The 14,331-nt window shown below is 40.5% G+C and overlaps 1 protein-coding gene across 4 annotated transcripts in view; it reads right to left on the bottom strand.

Annotated features, from left to right (window-relative positions):
• The window catches only part of LOC144498684 (ataxin-7-like protein 1), a 243,914-nt gene that overhangs the window by 197,070 nt on the left and 32,513 nt on the right, over nt 1-14,331 (bottom strand). For all 4 annotated transcript variants that reach the window (XM_078220169.1, XM_078220168.1, XM_078220166.1 and 1 more), the window contains exon 3: nt 2,137-2,241. In XM_078220169.1, the coding sequence (XP_078076295.1) occupies nt 2,137-2,241 (105 nt within the window). The remainder of the gene's footprint in view (nt 1-2,136; nt 2,242-14,331) is intronic.

Raw genomic sequence — 14,331 nt, forward strand, 5'->3', positions numbered from 1 at the left:
CATCCAAAGGGTCCAAACAATCAGCTACAAATTTCTGATAGAAAATAAAGATCACTAAAGATATATAGATATAAAAAAAGATATCAAACTGAGCACATTTCCTTTAGAATATCCCCACAGGAGGGAAGTAAAGGAAATGTGGTCCCGATCTGGAGTATTGGACAACTTGACTCTTTTGAGATTCATCTTTTTATCATCAACCTGTACACAAAAACAGACCTTTACCATCCGATCCCAAAGACTGTTTATCCCACATTTACACTATACTGAGCATTGCTATAAACCAGCCTCATTCTCCTGGATGGGGCAGGAACCCATAATTGACTGGTTGAGAAGCAATTAACCCAACAATAATGGAAGTTCCAAAAGATTTCTGGGAAAGAAAACAGTTGATAACATTGCCAAACCCAAAAACTGGATTGGTTCAATTGTTCAATAATGTATACACCAAAAAAGAAAAGCATCAGAACAGAATGCAGCATTAATTTCATCAAAGTAACAAGTCATCTGTACAAAATTCATGGTAAAAATTTCATGATGACCATTTATTCAACTCTTTAATTATAAAAATGTTAGACTAAATGTATTTAATTATTCAATAGCACTGCCTGTACATATGGACACTGTTTAAAGATCAAGTCCCAGGTAATAATTGATAAGAATTCTTATTTAAGTGTGCTGCAGAATTTTAATTAAACATGAGGCATTATTATAAATATATGACGTTCACTAACTATTAACAGAAAGTGCGCTCAAACCTTCTAGTAACCCTAAATGACTCATTTTTTACAATAACACTTATGAGTTCAAATTTACCATTCAGTCTCCTTTGCTTTTTTTAATTATCTGGCCTGGCAGGGCCGGAATTCTCCCAAAAAAATTCTAACTGTCGAATTAGCGTGAAAACTGGAGTAATTCACGCTGTTTGTTTCAGTGGGAGAATCTCCCACACTCTGTGCACTGCAAAGGCCACCAGTATGAATATCATTCAAAACTAGGGGATGGAGCCTATCCCCACTGGAGAGGCTGAAATCAGCCCACTGGGGGAAGGGGGGTGGGGGGCAGTGGCCACTGCACATGCGCTGATCTGACAGTACCGAGATTGGCACATGTGCTGTGGCCTCGCACTGACGGCCTCCCGATTGCTGGCCAACCCAGGGACCCCTGCAATCGCTGACCCTCCACCCCTTCCCCCACCCCACAGCCTGACCACCAGCACCCTGACCACCCTGCCCCTCTCCCCTGCTTCTGACCCCCCCCGACCCAGTCTTCAACCCCCCACCACCCTCTCCCGACAGTTACCCCACCCCCGCAGCAGGCTGACCCTCCCCCACCCCGATCACTGGCCTCCCTCCCCCATCGCTCCCGACTGCAGAGTGGCAGCACGACTCCCCCACCCCTACCGATCGCCCCTAGGCTCTGCGACCCATCAGGCCCCGCCCCTAGCCCTCGGCTCCATATGCCCTGCCCCCTTGGCACTGCACCATGTCTGGTGGGCAGTGCCATGGTGCCCTCTGGGCATAAGCACTTTGCCTCTTGGGCAATGCCACGGGGCACAGGCTGGCACTGCTAGGCTGTCAATGCCCAGGGGGCACCCCCCTCCCCCCTGGGGGCCCCAATTGCCCCCCTTCACTCCAGCGGGTTTGGGCCGCTAGTTCCCCGAAGGTAGGGAGCTACTGTAATCCCCGCTGGAGTGAACCACTCTGGTGGGGGCAGGCAGGACTGAAGTCTCCAGGCCTGCTAATTGCATGTAAATCATATGCAAAATAAGATTAAAAATACTTCCGCACCTCCCAGCCAATTTCCGGCATAGAGCAGATGCCACCAAAAATCCAGCGTTGGGAGATGCTATCGTGGCAGGAACATGTGCACAAATCCCGCGCATCGCCCGCAGCGGGATTCTCCTGGCCCGCTCTGCTAAAAAGTTAGCGCAGCAGGATGGGAGAATCGCGCCCCAGAATGTTTCATTAATCTCCTCTTCACAGTTGCAGTAAGAGCAAGAAAGGTTCTTTAGATCAAGCAGACCCAAATCTCAACTCAGCTCATCGTAAACAGGGGGTCTTGTATAAGTTTGTCAACATCCAACAAGATGTACCACTGCAAAGATCATTTGCATAGAACTATTCTGTAGCTTACCGCAATGCCCATTGAAAGCTTGTGGCTTGACTACCTGGTTGCAGTGACTGCATACAACTAGGTAAAATTCATCATGGGCTGGACAGTGGCCAAACAAGTGCATATCTGTAACAGAAAGAATTTGTGTCATTGTGCTGCAGAGTTGTACATTCCAATATTACTGAGCATGCACAGTGGAAGACACAATAAAATGGATTTTAAAGTGTTTTGCAGAACTCTTGGTGTTTTAAAAGGTACAGCAGTAATAATAGTTGAACCATTTTGACAGAGAATAGCAGGTAGTCAGATGTGGTCAATGCAAGGTGTTGGGGGAGGGGGAGAGAACAATCAATTATGTACTTACATTGGCCAAAGATGAAACTGAGCTGAGTAAAGGAGTGGTAGAAATGTTTCATGGTGTGCTGTCCCCACAATGCACTATCCTTGAGTTTCTTGTACTTTATGAAGTTTTAAAGTTCCTATCTTGGGTGGTCAATCTTCCTATTAGGAACTTATATTTTATTTTTGTTTGCAATCATAGGAGAGAATTTTAACCCCAAAAACTTTGGATTGGGGTTTGAAGCCTTGTTAAAGAGTTAAAAGTCTGCATCCCCAATATTAATGGCAGTGAAAGGGGTGCAGAAGACAAAAGTGCTCCAAGAAAGTGGGTTGGTATTTTGAACATTATTACGAGAATGGGTGCCTAATTTTTATCCACTATTTGAAATTTATTGGGCTGAATGACTGCCTAGCCAAACCCCCCTCTCAAATCGAACCTGCTCTGACCCTTCAAATTTCTTCCCACCATTAGCACCCTGAGACGTTCAATCACCCTTCCCCATGCCTGTGACCCTACTCCTCCCAACGAGGCCTCCAACCTTCCCTCCTCCTACCCCACTTAAGGCACAGGTCTTCATACCGTCTTTCCATCAAGGACTCAGATCTCCCCCTTCCGAAACCTCTGATCGCTGCGCCTCAGGCCTGTTACCCCACCTCGCCCCCACGGGCTGATCCACCTATACATCCTACCACCAAGGTTCCCAAAACATGCCCCCCATCCATTGACAGACATCCCACCACTGAGGTCTCCAATCAATCTCCCAACCTTCCCATGTCCTACAGCTTCCTGTCATGGAAGCCTCCAATATCCAACTGACCATCCCACAATGGAGTACCAGGTCCTCCAACCACCACCCCCGCCATATGACCCCTGACCTCCCCACACTGATGCTTCCTTCTCCAGACAGTCTCCCCCACAACAAAGGCATGGCCTCAGCATCCTAGTGAAGCCTTCAATGACCCCTCTCCCTACCTCCCTCGGGACCTCCTACTACCTTCCCCACAATCCTTCCCCTGCCCTAGGATTTGACTGATGAAAGACATTTCTCTTTGATGGCTTAAATGAAATTCTTTTGAAGGGTCTCAACCCAGTCCCCTGGATGCAGGCCAAAGCACAAACTACCGACAACGAGGTAAAATGATCCAATTTTGTACCAATTTCCCTCTAAAGTCTTGAAGATGCCTTCTGTTTTAGGTAAGAAAAATAGTTCAGTATAACTTTGAGTCAGATTAAAAGTAACTGTATTCTGCATCAAACCTAAATTCAACTCGAGCTGGGTTTAAGCCCCACATTCTGTCATCACTTTCAATGCTTTTTCTAGCCTCCATGTGGAAACTTTCACACACACTTCTGTCATTTCCAAAATAAAGTACTCCAACACTCTCCATGTTTCCCTCATGTAATTCAACCCACCTGAAACTCCAGCTATCCCAAATACCACTATATGCATCTTGTCCCACACCCATTATCACATGGTTCACTATCAACCAAACATTAATTTTAAAGCTGTTGTCCTTATTGCGAATTCCTTCATCGCCTACCTACCCTGACTATACAATCTCTTCCGCCCTAAATCCACCAACAAACACTCCTTTCCTCAACCTGCTATGCATCCCTATCCCTCCCTCCTTCCCAGCAACGATGGCAAGCTGATCAGCTGCAACTTTGCTTAGAACACATTCACTGAGCATATTCTACAGCTTCCATTTATATAGGACCTTTTATTTTGAAAAAATGTTTCACAGAAGGCAAAATCATGAAAACGGACGGCAAGCCATGGAGAGAATAGACAAGGTGGACAGAGACTTAGGTAAATTTAAATGAAGGTCTTCTCAGGAGAGATGGGGTTGACGAGGTAAAGTTGTTTAGATGAGAGAATTCCACAATGTGGTTTTAGCAAGAGAGGGGTAATGCATAAGGGGTTGAAGTCAGAGGAACAGTGTGCAGAAGGTCATTACAAAGATAGAGGGTCACAGCCAACTCTCACTCCACTTTCAAAAACCTACTCTAGGCCCAGGTAGTCTGGGGTTCTGAACAAGAACAAAACTTTCTTGCATTGCTACTGGCAAATACTCAAGACAACTTCCCTGTCAATTTAACAACTTATTTAATTCAACTTTCAAAAATCTTTTAAAAAACTTTTTTTCCTCACTTCTTTGACAAAAGCAAAGTCAAACATTTGTGGAAAAATTAAAATTCAAGACACTTGTCATGCATCCTAAGATTTATTGACAGGTGTGAATACCTTGGCAATGTAGAGGAAGTGAATACAAAAGAAGTTCATGCAACAGTGATATCTGTGAAACCTGATGTTGTATCGGACTCCAACTAAAATGTAATATGGAATATTTGTTTCCAAATGCAAACAGAAGGCACTGAATTAAATGAAAGATACCAATCCCAACCTTTTTTTGCATTATTCATGGACAAATAAGGAACAAACAGAAGCTGTTCTTTACCTTTTCTTTCACTTGATAGAGGGAAATATAAAACTGATGACTCCCTTGTGCCCACACACTAATGGTCTATACAAATGTATTATATAACAGAGTCAACATTTATATGTAGGTTAAGAACAGCACACTAAACTTTGATTGCATTTATATTAATAAATAAGCTGACATTACTGCCATCCAAGAAGAAGAAAAAAACAAGTCAAGTGGTTTAGTAATGGTCCTCTGAAGATAACAGAGACTGCAACATTTTATTCATACCACATTCATTCATAGAGAGCTCATGTATTTGTTTCTTGTTGGCACTGCCGCTCTGAATTCTGTGCAATGGTGTAAATGGAGTGGATTCCAGAACATCAGCAGCCAACATAATTTACTTTTGCATCCCTGAAACAATTAGTAACCTGGAAGCAATTGTTAAGTTTCCTGTACTTGGTCTACAAAGGCCTAAAACAATGGTGCACATTTTTACCATAATACCCCAGTAACAAAGCCTCATTTCCATTCATGCACCTTGATACATGTGCCTCCATCAATCTTGCATTGTGCAATGAGACAGGGTCCATTCATAATTTCATAGTAAAGGCATCACAGGACAGAGTGATCAATAAAATGACGGAATTTCACATTAAGTTCAAGTGGCATACTTCAACCAAAAATGAAAGTCTTAAACTTAAACAGTGCCAATTATAGGGAGGTGGTGGCATAGTGGTATTGGCACAGGACTTGCAATCCGGAGACCAAGAGTAATGCTCTGAGCATCCCACCACCCAAGGCAAATGGTGAAATTTGAATTCAATAAATATCTGGAATTAAAGGTCGAAGTAGCTGCACAGTGGTTAGCACAGCTGCCACACAGTGCCAGGGACCCAGGTTCAATTCCAGCCTGGAATGACTGTGTGTGGAGTCTGTACGTTCTCCCCGTGTCTGCGTGGGTTTCCTCCGAGTGCTCCGGTTTCCTCCCACAGTCCAAAGATGTGCAGGTTAGGTGGATTGTCCCTTAGTGTCAGAGGAATCAGCAGAGTAAGTGTGTGGGGTTACAGGGATAGGGCCTGGGATGCACTGTTGTTGGTGCAGGCTTGATGGGCCGAGTGGCCTCCTTCTGCACGGTGGGGATTCTGTGATTTCCTGTGACAATCATGAAAACATTGTCAATTGTCGTAAAAATCCAACTGGTTCACTAATGTCTTTTCGGGAAAGAAATCTGCCATCCTTACCTGGTCTGGCCAACATGTGACTCCAGACCCACAACAATGTGGTTCATCTTTAAATGTGTTCTAAAATGGCCAAGCAATCCAATCAGTTTGGGGCAATTAAGAATGGGCAACAAATGCTGACCAACATTCCATGAATTAATTTTTAAAAGTTACATAGGTTTGAGGGGTGAGTTAGCTACAGTTGATTCACTTAATTAAAATAATTCCAAATTCTCAACACAAATTCATTCCACGGAGAAACGGAAACTCTGAGAAAAATTAACTTAAAAGAATAGGCTATGGTTCTAAGATTTGTGGTAAGCCTGAAGATCGGTAGAGTTTTGGAAACCCAAAAAGAAAATATTAAAAAATGATTAACAACAGAATGAAAATGAACCAGAAAGAAATACAAAAACAAGTATGTAAAAAGGAAGGGAGTAACAAAAGTAAATGCTGGTCTTTTAGAGGATGAGGTGGGAGAAATTATAATGGCGAGTAAGGAAATGCAATTATTTTGCTTCTGTCTTCACAGTAGAAGACACAAAAAGCAAACCATAAATAGTGGAAAACATGTGGGTAATGGGAGTGAGGAATTTAAAAGTAATTAACATCAGTCAAAGAAAAGTACTGAAGAAACTACAATGGCTAAAAACCAGTGCAATAGCCAACATTCTAAGATTCCAAAAGAAGTGGTTGCAGAAATAGTGGTTCATTTGGTTGTGATCTTTCAAATTTCCCGAGCGGATTGGAAGGAAGTAAATGGAACACTGTTATTCAAGGAAGGAGTCTATTATGAAGACATTATGTTAACAAGGCATTTGGAAAATCATAATATGATTAGGCAGTCAACAACTTTTTAGAAAAGGGAAAGACGTAACTAACAGGGTAGATAAAGGGGAACCAGTGGATGCAAGATTTACAAGAAGCATTCAATAAAGTGTCACAAAAGAAATTTAGAACAACAATCTGTATTTATATAACATCTTTAACATAAGAAAACGTCCCAAGGCAATTCACAGAAGTGTTATAAAGCAAATTTGACACCGAGCAACATAAGGCAATATGGTGGTACATGAACAAAAGATTGGTCAAAAATGCAAATTTTAAGTAGTGTCTTAAAGGAGGGAAGGTAGATGGAGAGTTTTTGAGAGGGAATTCCAGAGCTCGTGGCCAAGGCAACTGAAGGCACTGCCAACTACTGTGGAACAATTAATATCAGGGATGTTCAAGAGGCCAGAATTAGAGGTATGCAGGTGTCTAAATAGTTGGGATTATAGAAACAAAGAGGGGCAAGGACATGGAGGGATGTAAAAATCAAGGATGAGAATTTTAAAATCAAGGCAATGCTTAACCAGGAGCCAGTGTAGGTGAACAGGATTTTGTATGTATCAGGATACATGCAGAGTTTTGGATGATTCCAAATTTATGGACAATAAAACATGGGAGGCCACCCAAGAGTGATGAAAGGAACCAGAATAATATATTTCAGTTTGCTGACGATACAAAGCCCGGTGGGAGAGTAAACTGTAAGGAAGAGACAAAGAGGTTGTAAGTTAAAATACAGACAGGTTAAATGAGTGTACAATGAGGTGGCAGATTTAGCACAAGGTGGGAAATGAGGGGTTATTCAACTTGGTAAGAACAACAAAAATAAAGCCTTTTTAAAACATGGTGGAAAACTTTCACATGTTGATGTTCAGAAAGGTTTGGGTTTCCTCATACAAAAAAAGCAAGTTAACATGCAGATAGATATAGCATGAGGAAAGCAATGACATATTGACGTTTATTAAAAAGGGGGCTGGAGTACCAGAACAAGGAAATCTTACTACAGTTGTAAAGGGCTTTTGTGCGATCACACTTACATAGGATATCAAGTATAGCCATTTAGCCTAACCGATCCATGCTGGCATTTATGCTCATTCAAGCCATCTGCCGCCTTTCCACATTTAAAATCCACCAGTATATCTTTCTATTTCCTTCGCCTTCATATTCTTGTCTAACCTTCCCTTAAATGAAACTCTACTGTTCATTTCAATGACTCCTTGTATTTGTGAATTCCATTGGCTAAAGAATTTCTTCTGAAACCCTTATTGGATACCTTAGTGATCATTCCACATTGACAGCCTCTGGATTTGTCCTTCCTCAGAAGTTGGAACACACTCCCTGTATCCAATCTATCAGAACTTTTCAGAATCTTAAAGATCCATATTAGGTCATCCCTCATCCTTTTACAAGAGAAAAGAGACGCAACATGTTCATCCTTTCCTGATGCAGTATGTATACACACACATTTATGATATCATCCTTGTAAATCTTCCCTGCACTCTCTCCAATCCTTCTATATCCTTTTTATAGTACGATGACCAGAACTGGAGTATTGTGCAGTGATTTGGTACAGAATTTTACCTCGCTCGGGTGAGGCTTGTAAAATCCCGCCCGAGGCCAACGGAGAATTCCATTCTTTGAGACTTGCCCGTCTTGATTCCGGGGCGGGCGAGGCGGTAAACTTCCGGCCTTGGTATCCTTATCTAAGGAAGGATATGCTTGGAGTTGGTGCAGTAAAGGTTCTCTAGATTCATTCCTGAGATAAGAGGATTGTCCTACTATGAGAGGTCAAGTAGTTTGGGTCAACACTCTCTGGAGTTTAGAACAATAAGAGTGATCTCATTAGAACGTATAAGATTTTCGGAGAGCCTGATACAATCGATGTTGAGAGGCTGTTTCCCCACAGTGGAAAATCCAGAACTAGGGGGCATTGGCTCAGGCTAAGGGGCCAATCATTTCTGACCAAGATGAGGAGCTATTTCTTCACTTAGATGGTTGTGAATCTTTAGAATTTTTAATCCCGAATGAGCTGTGGATGCCAAGTTGTTGAGTATATTCAAGGCGGAGATAAATAGATTTTTGGACTCTAATGTAATTAAGGGATATAGGTATCAGGCAGAAAAAAGGGAATTAATGTCAAAGATCAGTCACTATGTTATTAAATGGTCGAGCAGGGCCTCGGGGTCATATAGTCTACTCCTGCCTCGATTTCTTATGGTCTTGGACAGTGCACATATTTCTGCAACATTTTTCCAATAACAAAATCCTGTTGACTTGACAGAGGAAGCATTAAAAACAAATATATGGGGTTTATCTTTAGGAAAGTGGAAGCAGCCAGCAAATAGATCAGTCACACAGTGACTACAATTTCTACTGCAGAGCACTTAAATGAGAAATTATGAACTTTTCACACAAAAGGAAAATTATAAGTTACTAAAATTTAATAGTTAAAATTTATTTTTAAAAAATCAGATCTCCATGAAATATTGCTATTAAAAAGGCCCTTTACCACTGCTAGATAATTTGGACAAAACTGTGATATTTGGACAACGCTGGCAATTTGTGGTACCAAATGCATTCTTATTGCACAGGACAATATTCAGCCAAGACAGTTCATTGAATATAGAACAAACACTCTGACATTTATCCTACACCTAAGGCACAGAAAGTCTATAATCGGACAATATGAAGCTTTTATCCTTCTGTTTACTAAATGCATTTTTCCATCCACTCTGAAATATAAAAGTCATTTTTCCTTCTTGGTGCTTAAATAATTCATATTTTGTAAGACATTGCACAACATTCTGTGCCAATGCACACAAGCAGATCTGCAAAGTCTTAGTTAAAAATCTGTCATAGGTTTTGCAAAAAAATAAACAATGCAAGGTTAATGATTGCCCATTAAGATGATAATGAGTGCCACTGTGCTATCATTCCACATTGTTGTAACACACAGTGTAAATAAGAGAAAGGAAGAGAAAAACTGAACACTGGATCCGAAATCAAGGCCAAAAGGTCTGGAAATACACAGCAGATCAATCAGCACGAGTGAAAATATAGCTTTTGCATAATACTAAAGGGATCTCTCCTGAGTCAATAGCAAAACTCTCTCCTTTCAGATATGAAAACTGGTTTTGTTACAGAGTTTCTATATTTATTGTTTTAGGCAAGTTACTTCTTGATTCTTTTTGAAATTCAAAGAGATGAATAACAAGGTAAGTACAGATCAGAGGCCAGTTAGTCCACCTCACACACCCTCCAACTGAAGCCTGCACTTCCAACCCCCACAACTGCTTCTTTAGAGTCACAACATTTTCAATACTACACTACTGAGAAGATTATTCCAAATATTAATCACTTCTCAATAAAGAAAACAGAAAATGCCAGAAATGCTCACCCACAGAGCGATGAACAGAGTTTATGTTTCAGATCAGTGACTGCTGGAACAACTTGAATCCTGAGCTTGCCTTTTAGTCAACTGCACTTATGCGGCCTCATCTTGCATTCATTGCTCTTCTTAAAATCATGGTCACGACTAGACTTTTCTACTCTATTTTGTACCTTCATGGATCTTGGTAATGTAAGAACTATCACTTGGCTGTTACCCAGAAGCTTGAACTAATGAAGCAAAACAGAAAATGCTGGAAAATCTCAGCAGGTCTGACAGCATCTGTGGAGAGAGAATCGACAAACATTTTGAATTTGGATCATCTTTGGAGAGAGAAACAGAATTAAAATTTCAAGTCACTGACCTGAAAAATAAACTCTATCTCTCCATAGATGCTGCCAGACCTGCTGAATACTTCCAGCATTTTCTGTTTTTATTTCAGATTTTCATCATCGGCACTATTTTGCTTTTGTATTAACATATTTAACTTAGGCTCCCACATTTCATTGGAAATGAGTTTTTGTATGGTTCACACAAAGTAAACTTGTGTTGTAGCTGTTATCATTTGTGCTGTTCTGCGGTCAGCAGTACGCAGTTTACTTTGGGTAAACCACCAGTGTCCTCTAAAATAAATCCCCTTTGAAAATGAACAAAAGGCATTTACACCAGCAGTTACCTCATCAGTGAAACACTTTAGTTTTCAGTCAGATTTCATTAGTACAAATGTTTGGACAACCGCTAAGTGATAGTTCTTACGTCATCGCGATCCATGATCAATTGATTTTTCCTTAAATCATCACAGTCTTTGCAACGGGCATGCAGCATCCATCCACAGTGGTGTTGCAGAATATTGATCCAATTACAATTAAGGAACAATCATATGGGTCTCAATAAAACTGGTGGTGACGGTGGGAAACTTAGAGCTAATCGTGTCCAGCTCTGGATCGGGGAACACCTTGAGTTAGAGAGACTCCTGCAACAAAAGAATTCACAGGTGGCTTCAGCTGGCCCTCACCAAAGACATTTTTTGGAAAGGAGAAACTCCCTGACATGGTTGATTGCAAGATTGAACTGTGGACTCCGCTTCAAACATTGCCTTTGAGATTGTTGGCGCAACTTGCAAGCTTTTTGATAAATTTGATGAAGATGATTATGATTTTGAGGGTTTCTAGTGTTTTTTTGTCTGGTATTACCACCACTTTGGATCCTTCTCATCAGTTAAATTCTTGTTTTACATGTCAAGTAGATCAGTAAAGCTTTGTTCCATCATCCTTGTGCTTCTTGCCAATAATTTTCATCATCCACACATAATATGCACTTGAGACAATTTAGTTTGAAGTAAGAAAACTGATTACCACACAAAACAATTTACTATACATTAATAAGGAATTGAAAGGTGTATTTTAGTGATTTTTTGTAAGCAAATGTTTGTGGTGTTTAAGCATTCACTATAAATACAAACTTTCATGTTTACTATTGTCACCATATCAGCTTTCTTGTTTTACAATCCATTATTATATCTTTAAACTAGTTTTCCGTTTTTCTGATCAATATGCTCGATAAATTGCTTATGTAAGCTTACTTAAGTTGCTGTATAAGCAAATCAATTGGCAGCTTGGTAAAATTGAAAAAGATAAGTCATTGCTGCATAAGGCAGACTAGTCTTCTGAAAGTGGACTGACAAAATATTTTTCTACAAGTTTCAGTAATTCAATATTGTTCAGCCCATTCTCCCTCTTATAACCAGCCAACTAACTGCACTTCATTCACAGAAATGTAGCTACAGCAGAGGAGGCCATTCAGTCCACCTTACCCATGCCAGTTCTTTGAAAAAGCTATCCCATCAGTCCCACCTGCTTTTTCACCACAGCTCTGTGATTGTTTTCCTTTTTCAAGAAAATATCCAATTCCTTTTGAAAGTTACTAATCAATCTATTCCTATATCAATCTATATCCATATGATCTCTTTCATTCCAGATCATAACAACTTGCTGCATAAAACAAATTCTCAACTCCTGTCTGGTTCTTTTGCCAATTGTCTTAAACCGGCGTCCTCTGATGACCAATCCACCCACACTCTAACAAAACCCATTTTGAATCTGAACTACGTTATTAAGTCTTTCACATAACCGTCTCTGTTTTAACGAGAACAATGGAAAGTCATCAGCCTGAAACATTAATTCTGTTTCTCTCTCCACAGATTGTGCTTGATCTGATGAGTGTTTCCAGCATTTTCTGTTTTTTTTAAATCTCAGCTTCTTCATTCTGTCTGTGCAAGTGAAGCCCCCGGCACATAATATCATTCCACTCTGCAGCTTTTCCAATAGCTTGAGTCTTTTTTTCTAAAATGAATTGCTCAGAATTGGACACAATACTCTCAGCTGATTGTAAAATTTAGCACTAGTTCTTTTGCTTTTCTAGTCAGAAATATCGACACTGTTAGTAACTTGTTAATCCACATAGTTCCTTTCTGGATTGCTCCCTTACCTCCAGTAGGATCAGGAGTTGGAGCTGTATGTTCTATAACCTTCAAAAACAGAAGTAAATGACCAGATTCCACATTCTCCTGACAAATATAGGAATCCATCTGTGAATGATTTATATTCATTGATGGAGGAAGTAATGTCAAAATCTTAAAGTAATACTGAAGTAGGAGGCATGGTATGTAACTGATTAATAATAGATACTATATATAAAATAATAATATGGTAAATAATTTTGTAGACTAAAGGAAGCTAGGAGGGGATATTGATAATACAGCCAATAGGCAAAATGTGGTAAATGGAATTCGATGTCAAAGTAAGAGACAGTACAGGTTCACTAGTAAGTCTGAAGTAGGAAAATATACATTTGAAAACTTTAAAAGGTTTATTTTTGTCAGAGTAGAGGGGTAATTTGACAGATTTGTTTAAAATAATAAAGGACTTAGGAATTGATAGGCTAAGGTTCACTAATGTCTTTTAGGGATGGAAATCTGCTATCCTTACTCAGTCTGGTCTACATGTGACTCCAGACCCACAGCAACGTGGCTGACTCTTACCTATCATCAAAAATGGCAGAGTCAGCCACTTGGCTGAAGGACAATTTGGGATGGACAACAAATGCTGGTCTTGTTCGTGGCACCCACATCCCATGGAAGAACAAATAAAAAGACAAGGACCCATTTCGTTTACCTTCTACCATCCTGACAGGTGAATGTAGTTATGATAACAAAACTATTGATTAATCACAGCAATCAAATTCTATTAATTAGTTTATTACAGACCTATAAATGGCATAAAGAAACCCCCAGTGGTTCCGAGTGGAAACCAGAGGAACAAAACCACCTTTTCCAACCAAGTATGCTGCGCTTACCAAGTGACATGCTGCAAATTATTCATATACTATTAATCCAGACTGTTTTCAATGGTTGATGGATCTAGAACTAGGGCATAAATGCAAGATTAAGTATAAAACCTTAAGGGAAAGGAGAAATATAGAACCTTAGACAGAGAGCAGGAAAAGCTATCTATTCACAGGAAACTGAGACATGAATTGCACTACTGGAATTAACAGAGATGATCAACATTTAAGAATAAGTTACACAAGTAATTGAAGGAAATGCAAGATAAAGGAATATAGAAATAGGATGGACACCTGATCTGCAGTTTGGATTTCAAGCTGTCAGTTACTGGGAGATTTGCACATCATGATAGCATTACTACTGTTTACACACAGGGCAGAATTTAACGTCAATGGAGCGTGTCCTGGCAGTGGAATTGGGCGACATTGCTGATGGGGCAGAAGCAGCCAGTCTAACACAATTACATGGCAACCAGCCAATAAACAAGTTACAGATGCAGGGCCTAGCCTATGCAGTGTTTAGGGCGTGCAGGGAGGCATCGATCCAACTGATATGAGAACAGGTGCTGGCGCCATTTTTAAATGACATGCACACCTGTCAGCAGTGCCTCCAAGCTTCCTGCATTATTGTGCCAGCCACTGCGAAACCCACCCTCTTGCACAGACCAAAAG

This window comes from Mustelus asterias, chromosome 9 (genome assembly GCF_964213995.1).
Source record: "Mustelus asterias chromosome 9, sMusAst1.hap1.1, whole genome shotgun sequence".
NCBI lineage: Eukaryota > Metazoa > Chordata > Chondrichthyes > Carcharhiniformes > Triakidae > Mustelus > Mustelus asterias.